The 14899-nt window shown below is 53.7% G+C and overlaps 1 protein-coding gene across 1 annotated transcript; it reads left to right on the top strand.

Moving 5' to 3' along the window:
* Positions 1-1021: 1021 nt before the first annotated feature.
* Positions 1022-9987, top strand: LDLRAD1 (low density lipoprotein receptor class A domain containing 1; the record flags this gene model as incomplete). The annotated part of the gene is made up of 6 exons (XM_082667180.1): positions 1022-1042; positions 1546-1597; positions 4171-4299; positions 6623-6760; positions 8510-8638; positions 9839-9987. 6 exons carry the CDS (start codon positions 1022-1024, stop codon positions 9985-9987), a joined length of 618 nt encoding a protein of 205 aa, XP_082523306.1.
* Positions 9988-14899: the final 4912 nt, after the last annotated feature.

The raw sequence follows: 14899 nt of genomic DNA on the forward strand, positions 1-14899 counted from the left end.
TTGCCCACGGCAGAGCCAGTGGCAGGGCCCGCGTGAGAATCGTGTTCCCCTGACCTATAGCTTAGCCCTTCCCAGCGCTGCCGCCTTCTGAGCGCTGCCGCTGAGTCTGTCCATTCCACCCCCATCCCCTTGGACTTGGTAGTTTATATCCCAACAAAAAAGAAAAGGCTGGTTACAGGTTAGGCAACCCATGGGCATCAGAGACAGCCTACGTACAGAGGGACCCTCCCTGGAGCCCCCAAGCTCACTTCTGGAAGTGGACACCACTCCTCCCTTGGTCCAGGGCTTCCAACCAGACCCTTAAGCTCCCAGGTTGTTGGTCTCCTCAGCAGAGGGATGAGCTGAATTGGTAGAAGGCATTATTCAGGGAAGCAACCTGCCCCCGCCCCTCCCCCATCACAGGCATCATCTCCGGAAAAATTTAAAGTACATGGCCACTTTTTTAAAGAAAATAATTTAAAATTATATTTGCTTTATAATTTTAGTGGGAAATGCATATTCTTTCCACCTAGGTTACATATTTAATTGAACAAACATCAATGAAAAAAAATGACCCCTGCTTTTTAGCCACTGGAACGTTAATCCTGCGTATTTCTGCCTGGATCTTCATGCAGTTGCGGGGCCTGATATCCTCCAGTCTCATAATTGATGTGGAGGAAAAATCACACCCTGAAAAATTCCTGGGTTAATGCCCCCACCAAACCCACACTGTGTGACTTGAGGGCAGTTTCTCCCTCTATGAACCTCAGACTCTCCGCCTATAACATGGGGATGAGAACTCCAACCTTGGAGTGTCGCTGTCAGACTGCAGAGTGGGGAAGGGCCAGGCAGGAGCAGGGCCCTGCTGCCCTTTCCGCAGCCTGGGAGGCAGCCTGGGAGGGGCCTGCCCACAGGGAGGGTGCGGCCAGGCGAGGCCTGCTGTCATCCCTCCTCCAGGCTGCCCCTGGTGACAGGTAGGGAACCTGCGCTGAGTTCTCTGCACCCACCCAGGGCCCGGAGACTGGAGCCGGGAGCCGGAGACATGAACAAGATCTTCCCCCAGGTAAGAGCTGCCCTGAGACAGCTCCTGACCAGGGGGAGCCAACCTCAGGCTAAGGGTGGGCAGTAAAGAGGGGAGACACTGAGGTGACTCCGGTCCTCCACCACCCTGGAGGCTCTCTACGGGGACCCAACAGGTGAACCAGGAACACGGTTCAGGTGATAAGTGCTGGGAGGGGAGAAGAGGCCAAGGGAGAGAACGATCGACATTATGGGAGGGGATATCAGAGGGATCCTCTCCAAGGGGAACCGCCTGAGCTGGTTTGAAGGATGAATGTTTGCCAAGTGGACAGTGGAGGAAAAGGCCTTCCAGGGCACAGTACAGGCATGGTTGTGGGAACGTGAAGTGGACGTGATGAGTTTGGGGCATTCAGCATGCTGGAGTGGGAGGGCCCGTGGCTTCCCCCGAGGCTCTTGGTGACACATCTGAAAGACTTTTCAGTCTGGCTCCCTGAGGCTGGACCTCGCCTCACCTCAGCCCACTCCTCACTCTGTTCTCTTGGGCAGGGGGATGGCAATGCTGCTGCCGCTGGAAGCAAAGCCCTCCCCAGAAGGCAAGGTAAAGGACGGAGGGCCTGGGGCCAGTCCCTCCCCAACGTGGGGCTCCCTTGAAGCTGGACCGTTGCTACAGAGACACAAAGGGGGCTCCCTAAGGCTCCCGCTCTCTCAGACCTCTGTCCCCTTGCTGATGTCCCCTTGCTCCCAGCACCCTGGCCAACCATGATGACAGCCGTTTGTTTAACAGGGTGGTTCATTCTCTCCTTGCACAAGCATGTGTGGAGCACCTACTGTGTGCTGCCCACCTCACAGGCACAGAGCCACATACAGCGCCCCCGGTAACCTATAGAGGAAAGAGCTCTGGAGTCGAGCCCTGGCTCAGAGGGTGGCCTGGTGATTCTCTTTACCTCTGAGGGATAAAATAGGCAGGAGTACGCACTTACTTAGCACCTGCTTTTGGCCACTGGCTCACCTTGCGACCAGGACAGCTTGCGTTACCTCTGTGGAATAAAGGAAGGAAAGAACACATTTATTAAGAACTGCTATGTGTTTCCAATCTTGGCCTTCATTTGATCGTTTAAGGAAACAGCCCCAGAGAGGTAGCTACTGTTATGTGCCCGGCATCGCAGGGCCTGTTTCAACCCTCAGGACAGCTCTGAGAGGGGCTCCTCTTAGGGGGCAATAACAGATGAGGCAGCTGAGGTGAAGGGAGGTGAAGGTAGCTCAGCCAAGCTGGGATCCCACACGGATGGGAGGAGGGAGGCAGGGTTCAAATTCGAATCTGGTTGCAGAGTCCCGGTGCCTTTGCTGCTCCACACTGGCGCTTGTTTATTTCAAGCCTGGCTCACGGTGGGCATGATGTGGGAAAATGGCCTCCCTTCCCCATCTGTCCCCTGGGGCATCGGCACCTAAGGGCTTTCAGGCTTTGAAGTGCAGCCTTCATCTGGCCGTGGGCCCCGAGGCTCTCCCGTGACCCCACCCACCCGGCCTGTGCTGCACAAATGTTTGAGGAGTTGGCTGCTTGGCCAACCAGGATGCTGCTTCTTGCCAGCCTTCCCGCTGTCTCCCTGGTTACCTGAGTTTACAAGGGAGCCGCGGACTAAGGCTGCAGGGAATATGGGTTTTAGATTTATGCTGCATCTCCTACAGCATAAATCGGCTATCGTCTCCCTTCCCAATGCATGCCCACTCCGGGCTCCGGACACACAGGGCCACTTGCTGTCCCCCATATGCCATCCAGGCACTCTCTGCCTGGAGTGCCCTCTCCTTGCACCTTCCCCTCGCCTGCCTGTGGAAATCCCACCCTCCTTCAAGCACCATGACACCTTGTTCACGCTTTCTTAACCACACTTGCCGCCTGGCTCTGTGAGCAGCTGGTGTACAAGTATAGTCTGAGTACAGAGTAGGCAGCTCTGGAAATGTGAATGGATTATATGGAAATGACCTGAACTGACCTGAATTGGGCCCTTCCCTTGTTTCCTGGATCTCTAGATCAGAGTATTCAGAAAGTGCCTACTGTGTGCCTGCCTACTATGTCCCCAGGCTGGATCCTGGGGACGTAGATGCATCAGACCTGCTCCTTCCCCCTCTCTGAGATAATTGTGCCCCAGAGGACAGCAGGAGTCCCCACACTCTTCTTTTTACCTGTCTATATCTTGTCTTCTAAGTGCAACTACAAGCTTTTGGAGGGCGAGGGGATCAGAGCTGTGACTGCTTTTGTGTCCTCTACAGAGCAGGGCATCTAGTAGGATCCCAAGAAGACTTTGTTTCATTATTTCACAAGCAAGCAAATATTAAAGGATCGAAGTCAGTTAAAGGAGGAGGACATCACCTATTTCCACAGTACTCCAGATACAGAATGGCACATAGTAGATGTTCAGTAAACATAAATAGTAGCTAAAACCTTTACAGCACTTACTATGTCCCAAGTACTGTTCTGATACAATACCTAGCTTAATCTGCTCAACAACTCTAAGGTAGGCATTATGACCCCCATTTTCCACTTGAGGAAACAGACACAGAGAAGTAAAGTGGCTTTTCATTGTGGCCCAACTGGAAAGTGGTGTAGCTGGGATTCCAATCAGCATCCTGACGGGCTCCAGAATGAGCAATCAGTTGGCATGTGGAAAGGGCACCCATTTGGGCGGCAAATAGGTGTGGATTCACATCCCAGCTGCACACAATGTGACCTGAACCTTTTCTTCTCTGAGCCTCAATCTCCTCATTTATAAAATAAATGTTGTCTTGAAAACTACAAATAATGGCTATGAAAGGCCTGCTTTGGTCTCTGCCCCATGGTGGGGGCTTGATACGCAGGTGTACATCTCTCTCTTCCTCCTGAGGAGACAGCCTCATGGAAGGACAGGAGGGTGAGGGGGGTGGAGCAGAGACCTGGGACCCTCATTCTGACTGCCACTCACCAGCAACTGGACCTGGGCCAGAGACAGGTGTTTGGTGGGGGTGGCCCACAGGCAGAGCCGAGAACATAATGGTGGGCTTGGGAGCCCTCTCCTCCAGGGAAGACTGTCCTGCCTCCACGACCCCAGTGGGTAGGGACCACTAGGAGCGGTCAGGGCAGGGAATCTCTGGGCCCCAGCACTGGCTGCTCCATCACTGGTTTCCCACCCCACACAGCAGACCAGAGCCCTTTCTGCTGCTCGTGCCGAGGGGCCTGCCTCTCAGCCTTCCTGATGCTCCTGCTGGCAACTCTTGCAGCCCTGATTGCCCTGGTCGCCATCCTTGGACCCCCACCTCGCATGCCAGGTCAGGGTGGGCAACAGAGGGTGGGTCAGACTTGTTGGGAGGGGAGGGGGACACAGAGAGATGGGGGAAAACTGATCCTGCCTGGCTTCTCCATGAAATGACTTTTGGACAGTTCCTTAGGGTGCATGTGCAGACACACACAGACACTGACATATACACATCTCTGAGCTTCCATTTGCACATCTATAAGCATGAGCTATTGAGAGGACCCAGCTCTGATGCCACCTCCTCCAGGAAGACCTCCCTGCCTGCCTGGTTTAGGAGCCTTGTCTCAGCTCCCATAACTCTCACACTTCCTCTTCCCCGAGTCTGCCCACCCTGGGTGGTGCCATCCATCTGCATGTCTGCCTTCGCCACAGAGGACAGGGGCCTGTCCAACATATCCCTGAGGCCCGACTTCAGTGGTGAGCCCCAACACCGACCCTGCCATCACGCAGCTAACAGTTTGGAGAGTGAGGCGGATATTAATCCAATAAGTACAGTAAGGCAGGGTTAGTGGGGGCTCTGAGAGTCTGGAGCAGGGCTCTGACCCAGTCCAGGAGTCAGGAAGGGCTCCTTGAGCAGTGAAAGGGGGCTGAGGCATGAAGGGAAAGTGGGATTGATTAGTGGAAGGGGTGGCAGGAAAACCACAGGGAACACCCTGTGCAGAGTCCCTGGGATGGGAGGAAATGTGAGGAGAAGGTCAGTGGACGCGAAGGACAGAGCAGTGGGTGGGGCCGAGGTCCAGGGCCTCAAAGGCTGCAATGGGGAGGGAGGTCACCATCCAGAGAGCCACGGGCGGGGATTAAGCTGGGGGCAGGGTGTCAGCAGACCTACCTTTCTGAGAGATGGCTCTGTCGCCTAGCAGGAGGTGCTAAGGGGACAGGTGGAGTGGGGGTAATATCCACAGTACCCTACATGCCTGAGCATGGGCACTGGGGATAGATATGAGCACGCAAGGAGCTGCCTGCATGTATGTACCTGTGTGTCTGTGTGTTTATGTGTGTGTGTACGTGTGTGTGCAGGTATCTATGCACATGTCTGTGTATGCAGCTACATATCTGTGTGTGTGTGCCCGTGTGTGTACATGTCTGTATATGTGCGAGTGTATTGATGTATGTCTGTGTGAGCAGCTGTGTGTGTGTGACAATGTAACTATCTCTGAGGGTCCGCCCCCTCACACTAGCTGAGGCAGTTCCAGGAGATGAGCCGTGGTTCACATGTGCACAAACACACAGGCACAAACCCGCTCCCACGTCCAACCTGCACTCATGCGTGTACACATGCACAGCCTGCGGAGCCGGACCTCCCAGTCCGTCTGTCAGTTTCTCTCCCCTAATTCTTTGGGGGAAGCCCCAGGGTTGGGTGTTCCCCGCAGTGGGATGGAAGGGCAGACTCTCAGAAGGATGGACACTCAGATGGTCCCCACCATTCCTGGACGCTGGGGAGGCGACCCGGCCTCAGGAAAGAGCAGAGGCAGCAGCCTGGGTTATTAGCCGTGTGGCCGGGCATGTCGCACCTCTCTGAGTTTTACTTTCCTCATCTAGGAAATGGGGCTAATGATGACACCTCACAGAGGTTTTTGGGGAAACAATAAATAAAAATGTGAAGGCGCTTTGCAGCCCGTAAAGTTGTCCCAGATGTAAGGGATTGTGGCATAACGGTCCCCAGCCAGCCCCAGGACGTTGCCTCTGACACCTTCACCTGCACCAGGAGCCCCACTGTGACAGCCACTTCACTGACTTGAGCACTGTCCTCAGGAACTTCCCGTGAGACAGTCATTCAATAAACCATGACTTTCTCTGCATTCTCTCTAGGGTTATTCAAACAGAGACGCTTTTTTTTTTTTTTTTTTTTTTGCGGTACGCGGGCCTCTCACTGCCCCGGCCTCTCCCGTTGCGGAGCAACAGGCTCCGGACACGCAGGCTCAGCGGCCATGGCTCACGGGCCCAGCCGTTCCGTGGCATGTGGGATCCTCCCAGACTGGGGCACGAACCCGTGTCCCCTGCATCGGCAGGCGGTCTCTCAACCACTGCGCCACCAGGGAAGCCCACACACAGAGGCTTTTATGTAATCTCCCCAACTGTCCTGTGGAGTGTGTGCTATGATCCCTATCTTGCAGAAAGGAACCTGAGGCACAGAGAGGTTGGGTCATTTGCCCATGGTCACACAGCTGGCAAGTGGTTGAGCTGGGGCTTGGACCCCATCTCTGACGCTGAGCCCAGTGTCCTCCCCACTGCCCCAGCCTCTCACCCCAGCTCAGGTGGGGCTCAGTGGGGAGAACTTGGTGATGCCCTTGTAAACACCACCCTTGACCCTTCCGGGGCTCGCCCTGCCCACTCAGGGGCCCAGCCCTGTGTGACACAGATGAACAGGACGGGCTTCCTATGCCACGACCGGAGGAGCTGCATCCCAGCCAGCAGGGTCTGTGATGGCGTCCACACCTGTGCCCACGGCGAGGACGAGGAGGAGGCCTTGTGCCGTGAGTAGTTACTCCAGGGCCCCTTGGGAGTTGCCTCTCCCAACTCCAGCTCTCCCTGCAGTCATACTGAAGCTCGACCACCCCTGAACATACCAGGTACCCTGATGTCCTCAGACCTTTGCTTATATGCTGCCCTCAGCCAGGAACATCTTCCCCCGTCCTGTCCCACTCACACGCACACACATGTACCCACACTAGGAGATGCCTCCACTCTGTGCATCTCCGTGTCCAGAGAACCTGTGTACAACCCTCAAGGCAGATTTCAAGTGCTACCTCCTCCAGGAAGCCTTCCCTGACACCCAAACTAAATTACGTTCCCTCGTTTGGGCTCTCACAACTCCTGTGCTTCCCTGCACCCCAGCCCTAGTCACACCGGTTGTCACTCTCAATTGGCATGTTTGCCACCCCCATCAGACTGTGAACTCCTATGGGGCAAACCTAATCTGCTTGATATTGGGGCCCAGTGCCTGGTGCAGGGCACTGCACAGAGAGGTATCGAGAATGATTTGCTGAATAAATGATGAAATGAGTGAATGAATGGGAAGGTCTGGTCCCAGACCTTAGAGATCTGACAGTTCTCAAGAGAGGAGCGTGGCACTTGCCACAGAGGAGGGAGAGAGCCTGGTGAGTCGGAGTGGTGGGATGGGGTAGCTTACGGGGGTAGGGTCATTGCATCATGGACCCTCAAGACCAGAAGAGATCTTAAAGGTCATCTAGTCCATGTCCCAGCTCATGCCCAAAGCCCCTCTGCCTCTGCTTGCACATTCCCAGGATGGGAAGCTCACTACAGTTTGAGGCAGCTGCTCCCGTCATTGCCTGGGTTTTCCATGGGAACGTCTCCCTTGTACGGAGTTTAGAGCTGCCTCCCAGTAGCATCCTTGGTTCGTTCCAACTCTGCCCTCTCGTTAACCCCTGCCCCCCAAGAACCACATTTCAATCTGTCTCCCATGATGATGCCACTGCATGGATTTGGAGATTGTTTTCTTGTCCCCCATGAGTGTCCTCTTACCCAGGCCACCCTCTGAACTCCCAGTCACCCCCTTATGATTGCTCTTCCCCACTCCACCAGCACTCTACAGAACACATACCAAATGCCCACGTCCCTCTCCCTGGACTGGCCCCAGAAGCATCCATGACACTTCTGCTGGCTCTGGTGAGTCCAAGGAACAAAGGCTTTTCCCCTCCCAAGTCTGGGTTATACCTCTAATGATGTGGCCTGAGTTCGTGTTAATTTTTGGTATACCTGTCACACTGCCGTCTAACACAGAACCCACTTTCAAGAAAGACACTCTGACTCTCCTTCACAAAGCGTGTGATCCCACGTTCCCTGAGTTCTGGGGCCCAAGTGCAAGGCTTCATATTTATTCTTGTTACGTTCCAGTCGGAGGAGGCTTCCTGGAGGTGAAGGAACTTGAGCCTGGACTTGCAGGTGGAATGGTTTTGGACAAGTGTCAAGGAGGACTTTTCTGGAGGGAGGAATAAAGCAAGCAATGGTGTGGAGTGGGAAGGCGCAAGAGCTGAGAAGGGAGAAGAGGCTCTGGGCATTCTATTGGGTGAACAGGGAAAGAACCCTCCTCTCACCTTGACGACCTCCTCCCCAAGAAACCTCCTTTTGCCCTTCCTGGATAGATGGGCAGTGACCCCGAGTTTGACAGCTGCCAGGGTGGCCAGGACAATCTACCTCCAGATAGTCCTGAGGCAGCTGCAGCCAGATGTGGACTTCCTCCTGCCTCATCTCTCCCTCTGTAGGAGACACGCCCCAGAGCTTCCCGGGCTTCCTCGTGGCTCACTGCGGAGACCCCGCTTCCTGGATCTACTCAGACCAAAAGTGTGATGGGATCAACAACTGTGGGGACTGCTCAGATGAACTGAGCCCAGGTAGGGGTCTGGGCACAAACTTGGCTGGGGCAGGTGGCCAGGCAGTGGCCAGAGGGCAGAAGTTAAACAGAGAGAATCTCCAAAGTTCCCCCTGCATCCCCTTCTTGCATCCTAGGAAGAAGTTTTCCACTCCTCCTTGAATGCCTCAAGTGGTAGGGTGCTCACTACCACTCCAAGGGGCTCCTTCTGGAGAGTTATTCTTCTGTGGTGGGAAACTTGCTTTCAGGGTCGCAGATGAGGAAACTGGGACCCAGAGGGCAGTCATGTAAGGACATGGCCCAGCCGGGGTTTGAACCTGGGCTTCCTTCATCTTCTCTGCACCACCCAACAACCCGGTGAGGAAAGGAAGGCAGGAATCGCTGGCCCCAGTTTATATGTAGGTAAACTGAGACCAGAGAGGAGAAGTGACTTAATATGATGAGTGATAGGAAGGGGGCTTGGGTGTAAACCCAGGTTTCCTGACTCTAAGACGAGTTCTTTCACTGCTCCAGAGTTTCCTTTCAATTTCTTCCCCAGTGTTCAACCCACAAACATGTTCTGAGCACTGTTGGGGGCTGGCCTGGTGCCAGGTTCTGCTGGGGCACAGTCAGGAGTCAAACATATGTCCCACCCCCAGGACTCACATCATGATGATGCCAAAAGGAAGTGCTGGGGTCCTGGAGAGGTTTTTTTGTGGAGGGGGTGGATAGGAGAAGTAATCATCAAGGGAGACTTCTCAGAAGACGCAGTATTCAAGCAGGCCTTAAAAAATGGACAGGGTTTCAACAGGCAGAGGCTGGGTGTGCAGGGAAGAATGCTGGAGGCCCAGGGTCCAGGGCAAAGGAGGGAGGTCTGCGAGGTGCCCTCAGGGAATCATAAATGGGCTGGTGGGACCGAATCAAGGTGAGAGAGAAGGATGGGAGACTATATGCGCCCACTAGTAACTGAACACTGACTGTCGGCCTGGCACTCTGCCTATCTTCCTTGATAACAACCTTGAGCACATGAGGAAACTGAGGTTCAGACAGAGAGACTTGCTTGAGGTCGCACAGCCTATGAGTTGGGGAGTCTAGATTCTCTCTTCTCCAGGGAAATAAGGAATATAGTCAACCCGTGTCAGATGGGGCAGGGCTGTGGAGGCAATGGTAGGTTTCAGAGCTAAAGAGTGCCCTGGTGCATGGGGCATTCCAGGACAGAGCAGCTGCTCTTCTGTCTTCCCAGTGACTGTGTGCCCGCCCTGCGGCCCTGGCTGGTGGCGCTGTCCCTCGACCGTCTTCAAATATTGCAGCTGTATCCCCAGGAGCCTCTGCCGTGATCACGTGCAGCACTGCTCTGACTGGTCTGATGAGTACTCCTGTCCTGGACCCTGAATGGGTCACCCAGGCCAGAGTGGGAGGCTGGTTTGGAATGGCACTGGTAACCTGTCACATGTGCTATGAATCCAAGTACACAAGGGCAGGAAGGAGCCTTCGAGATCATGTAGTGGGATCTACACACAGTTGTCTCTGAATAGGAATTGCCTCTCCTGCTTTCAAGTTTTTCAGCCTCTGCTTGAATTCTTCCAGTGACGGGGAGCTCACTACCATGTTAGGCAACTCCTAACAAAGACGAAGGGAATACGCTTCCATGATCGGAGGCCTGCCTCTGGTGCCGCACAGAGGAAATCTGCTCCTCCACTCCAAGACAGGCTTGCAGATACTGACCTTGTCACCCCTTGGAGAAAAGATAAGTCTTGGGCTTAAACACCAAGCTGAGAATTTAGCCCTTATGGATGGCACATATATGAAGTATATGCCACTTCCTGCCCTTTTGGTACCTAAGGCAGATATTCCTGGGCTTGGATGCAGCCTCAGTGTTTTCTCAGCTCAATAATCCTAGCAGGTCCCACTGATGGATCACATGAGATGCACATGAGACGGCGTACTTGTCATCCTGCCCCTAGGAAGCCACCCCAGGAAGCTCTGAGCTGTAGGAAGAACAGCTTGAGGAGCCCCTCCCCCACCCCCTGTCCATCCCTTCTCTTCCCAACCACTCCCACCCTCACCCCGTGACCAGCTGCCCAACAAAACAGCCCAGGTTCCTTCAAGTAGGGATTGTATTTTGGTTTCGGAGCCTGAGTGAAGGAGTTGTTTCTCGGCATACATTTCCAGCTTCACAGCACCCAGGCAGGCAAGGATGGATATCCCCATTAAACAGATGAGGAAACTGTGGCCCAGAGGGAGAAATAACCAGGATCATACAGCAGAGTAAGGGCTGGAACTGGGACTCAAATACCATCCATGGTGTCCCAACCCCAAAGTCTTTCCATCTACCAGTGTGACTCTATCTTGGCCAGGGTGGAGGCAGAGTCTCTGTCGTGTATTTAAAAAGGTAGCTTGGGGCTTCCCTGGTGGCGCAGTAGTAGAGAGTCCGCCTGCCGATGCAGGGGACACGGGTTCGTGCTCCGGTCTGGGAAGATCCCACATGCCGCGGAGCGGCTGAGCCCATGAGCCATGGCTGCTGAGCCTGCGCATCCGGAGCCTGTGCTCCGCAACGGGAGAGGCCACAACAGTGAGAGGCCCGCGTACCGCAAAATAAAACAAAAAACAAATAAAAAGGTAGCTTGAGGGTCAGAAAGCGTCCCACCCTTATTCTGAAAGATGGACTTGGAATCTGGCCAATAAGGGACTCCTGTTGAGGGAGACGGACATATCCCCACTGGAAATTAATAAAATCAGTTCTGTGTATCAGTCTCACGTGAGTTTTGAAATAAATATGGGCACCAAGAGAGACGGGTGAGCTCTAGTTCATTCACTGCCACGTTAATTCATTCACTCACACACTAAACAGTCTCTGTACGCCTGCTCTGTGCCAAGCCGGGCGCCAGGCACCCAGGAGTGAGCAGGCCTGGGTCCAACACTGGAGGAGCACAGGGTCCCACGGAGGAGGCACCTCACACTGGGAGGCGGGATGGGACAGCAGAAAATGCTGGGCTGAAGGCGCCAAGGAGGGGCCTTCGGGAGCCAGGACACAATCGCGTTTGGGGCTCTGATGACCTGAAGATCAGTTCCCGGAACGGGATGCCTCAGTGATCCTGCCTGGGGGAGGCTCAGCAATGGGCTCTGGCATCTTCGGCTGAGTTTCCCTCCAAGTGCAGCACAAGTGAGGTACTACGGGCACACTCAGGGCATCCTTGGTTCTGAAGACTGACCCAGAGCAGCCGCTCCTTCCCAGAGGAGGGGCATTTGGGCTGGCTCTGGAGGGCAGGAGAATTTCCGGTGGTACAGGTGGAGGAGAAGGCATTTCCGGCTGAGGGGCCTCCGGAAGAAAGGCATGGGAATGCCCAGCAGGCCACATGGCCAAAGCAATAGAACAGTAGGAGGTGAGGCGGTGGGCAAGGACATGGTCCTGGAAGGGCATAGTGCGTCACACTTCATCCTAAGGGCAGTGGGTGTCATCAAAACATGGTAAGCAAGGAAGTCACCTGGAGCTAGTGACCTTTAATTACAAAAGTCCAAGAAGAACATGCCAGGGCATGACCAAGTGGGCAGAGAAGAGAGGATGATCAAGGGCTATTTACTGGTGGAACATGTGTGTGTGTGGGCGGCGGGGGAGGGAAGTAGGGAGAATGAGGACAGCAGGGGCCCCGAAGCCTGAGAGAGGACAAGAGAGTTGAGCTGACTGACCCCTGAGGAACAAGAAAAGTTTCAGAAACGCATTCCAGCATTCAAATACCAACATGTTCCTGACACCCTGAGCATCAGTCGTTGAAAACAAGGTCACTGGGGAGAGGCCAAGGAAGAGGGAGCCTATGTTTGCTCATGCTGAAACTGCACCACTCACATTGGGATTTGAACCCTCTGTCTTTTCATTGTGATCGCATACCTGGTCTCAGGACTTAACGAAACTCAGGTTCTTTATGTCTCTTGGCAGAAAGAATTCAGTGAGAGACAAAGTGATAGGTAACAAGTGGATTTATTTAGAGAGGTACATATTCCATAGACAGAATGTGGTCCATCTCAAAAGTTGAGAATGGCCCTGGGAGAAGCACACTCCACAGACGAGTGTGGGCCATCTCAGAAGGCGAGAGGCCCCGAAATATGGGGTGGTTAGTTTTTATGGGCTGGGTAAATTCATAGGCTAACGAATGAGAGGATTGTTCCAACTATTTTGGGAAACGGGCAGAGATTGGTATTGGGCCACCGCCCACTTTTTGACATTTTATGGTTAGCCTTGGAACTGTCATGGCGCCTGTGGGTGTGTCATTTAGCATTTGCTAATATATTACAATGAGTGTATGATGAGGCTTAAGGTCCACTGGAAGTTGAATCTTCCACCATCTTGGACCTAACGGTTCTAACCAGTGTTTGTTCTATCCTCAAGGGCTATGTCAGTCTATTATAGGTTGTGCCCTGCCCACTTCCCTGCTGTTTCAAGATCAGTCAGCCTCGGTGGTTCAGGTGTAGGAGAGGCCCAGTTCCTGCCAGGGGCTGGTGGTGCTGCAGTTGGTCCCCGCAAGAGAGACAGGGAGACCTCAGTGGTCATCCATTCCTGGGCTTCTTCACTGGGCTGTGGCTTTCTCAGAAAAATGCCCAGAGGCACTGGCACCACGGGTTGCACATAATTCTGCCCTCCCCTCCCTACCAAGCCCATCTGTGGGCCTGTTGCAGGAAGGGGACCCCTTCCGGGGCCTGAGAGTGGGCCTCTTGTCTAACACTTGGAAATGAATTGTCTGAGGAGACATGTGTACTTGGAATAGGAGGGAAGGGGTTAGGGCACAACCTTTCAAAGAACGACATAGCCCAAGGACATGACATAAACTGATTAGAACCAAATGGGTCCAAGATGGAGGACCAGTCAACTTCCACTAGACCTTGAGCCTCAGTATACGCTCACATCAGAAAGCTAAATGACACACCCACGGGCACCATGACAGTTCCAAGGCCGACCATAAGGATCAAAAAGTGGGCGGTGGCCCAATTCCTGGAAATCCTCGCCCCTTCCCCAAATAGCTGGAATACTCTTCCCACTCATTAGCCTATGACATTGCCCAGCCCTATAAAAGCTGACAACCCCATACCCTGGTGCCTTTCTCACCTTCTGAGATGGCCCACACTCTGTCTGTGGAGTGTGTTTCTCTCTAAATAAATCCACTTCTTACCTATTCCTTTGTCTCTCACTGAATTCTTTCTGCGATGAGACATCAAGAAGCTGAGCTTCATTAAGTCCTGAAACCAGGTGTGTGATCTCAGTTGGAATACTATGGGTTTTGGCTGGGTTTGAGTCCCGGCAGTGTGGGTTCAAGTCCCAATCTGGGTTTTGGCAGGGTTTGAGTCCCGGCACATGGGTTCACATCCCAGCCTGAGGTGCACGGTTTCATACTGACAAAGCAAAACACTTTATTGGGAAGGGGCGCCTGGGCGGAGAGCAGGAAAGTAAGGGAACTCAGGAGAACAGCTCTGCCACGTGGCTCACAGTCTCAGGTTTTATGGTAATAGGGTTAATTTCAGGGTTGTCTCTGGCCAGTCATCTTGCTTGGCCCATATTTGGTCTGACTCAGGGTCCTTCCTGGTGGGACCTCTTGTTGTGAGACAACCCATGAGTAGTTATCACCGTGTCTGGCCAAGGCAGGCGGTTTCAGTCAACGGTTCCCTAACAGGCCCATGGGGTTAAGATTCTTCATTTTACAGGATGGAGAAACCAAAGCTGAGACCAACTTTCCCCAAGTCCATTCAGCGTGTCAGTAGCAGGGGGAAGACCAAAAGCCAGCTTTCTAGGTGCCCACAGTTGGCCCTTGCTGAGCTCTTACTGTGAGCCGGGCACTATGCTACGTAGGATCTTTACCTCTCATCCTCCAACAAGGCTCTGAGGGTGGTACTGTGTTTCTATGAGGCTTAGAGAGGCCAGGCAGCTTGTGCAAGTGTGTATGGCTGGTAAGGGGAGAGCCAGGGAAACTGAGAAGAACCCTGCAGGGCCTCCCAGGAAGGGGAGGGGGGACCCTTTCCATGCCCCGCCCCCTCATTTCTTGCTTAGTCTCCTAGGCCTTCCCTGAGTTCCAAAGAGCAGATTCCAGCAGTTACTAACTAGGGATGTGTGGGAATATAGAAACACAGGAAAAGCAGTTAAACAGGAAAAGTAATGATAATAGTTTAGTGAAAACAGAGTCCTAGTTCCTCCTCAAGGAATATACGTAACAATCTGCTGCATATCTTTAAGTTGTTCTGCAGGAACTGAAAGCCCCCGAGCACTCAGGTGGAGGATGGCGACTACCTGCTGAGCACAAGCACTAGACCCCAGACTGTT

The sequence above is a fragment of the Grampus griseus genome, assembly GCF_964374135.1.
Source record: "Grampus griseus genome assembly, chromosome: 1".
In the NCBI taxonomy this organism is placed as follows: domain Eukaryota; kingdom Metazoa; phylum Chordata; class Mammalia; order Artiodactyla; family Delphinidae; genus Grampus; species Grampus griseus.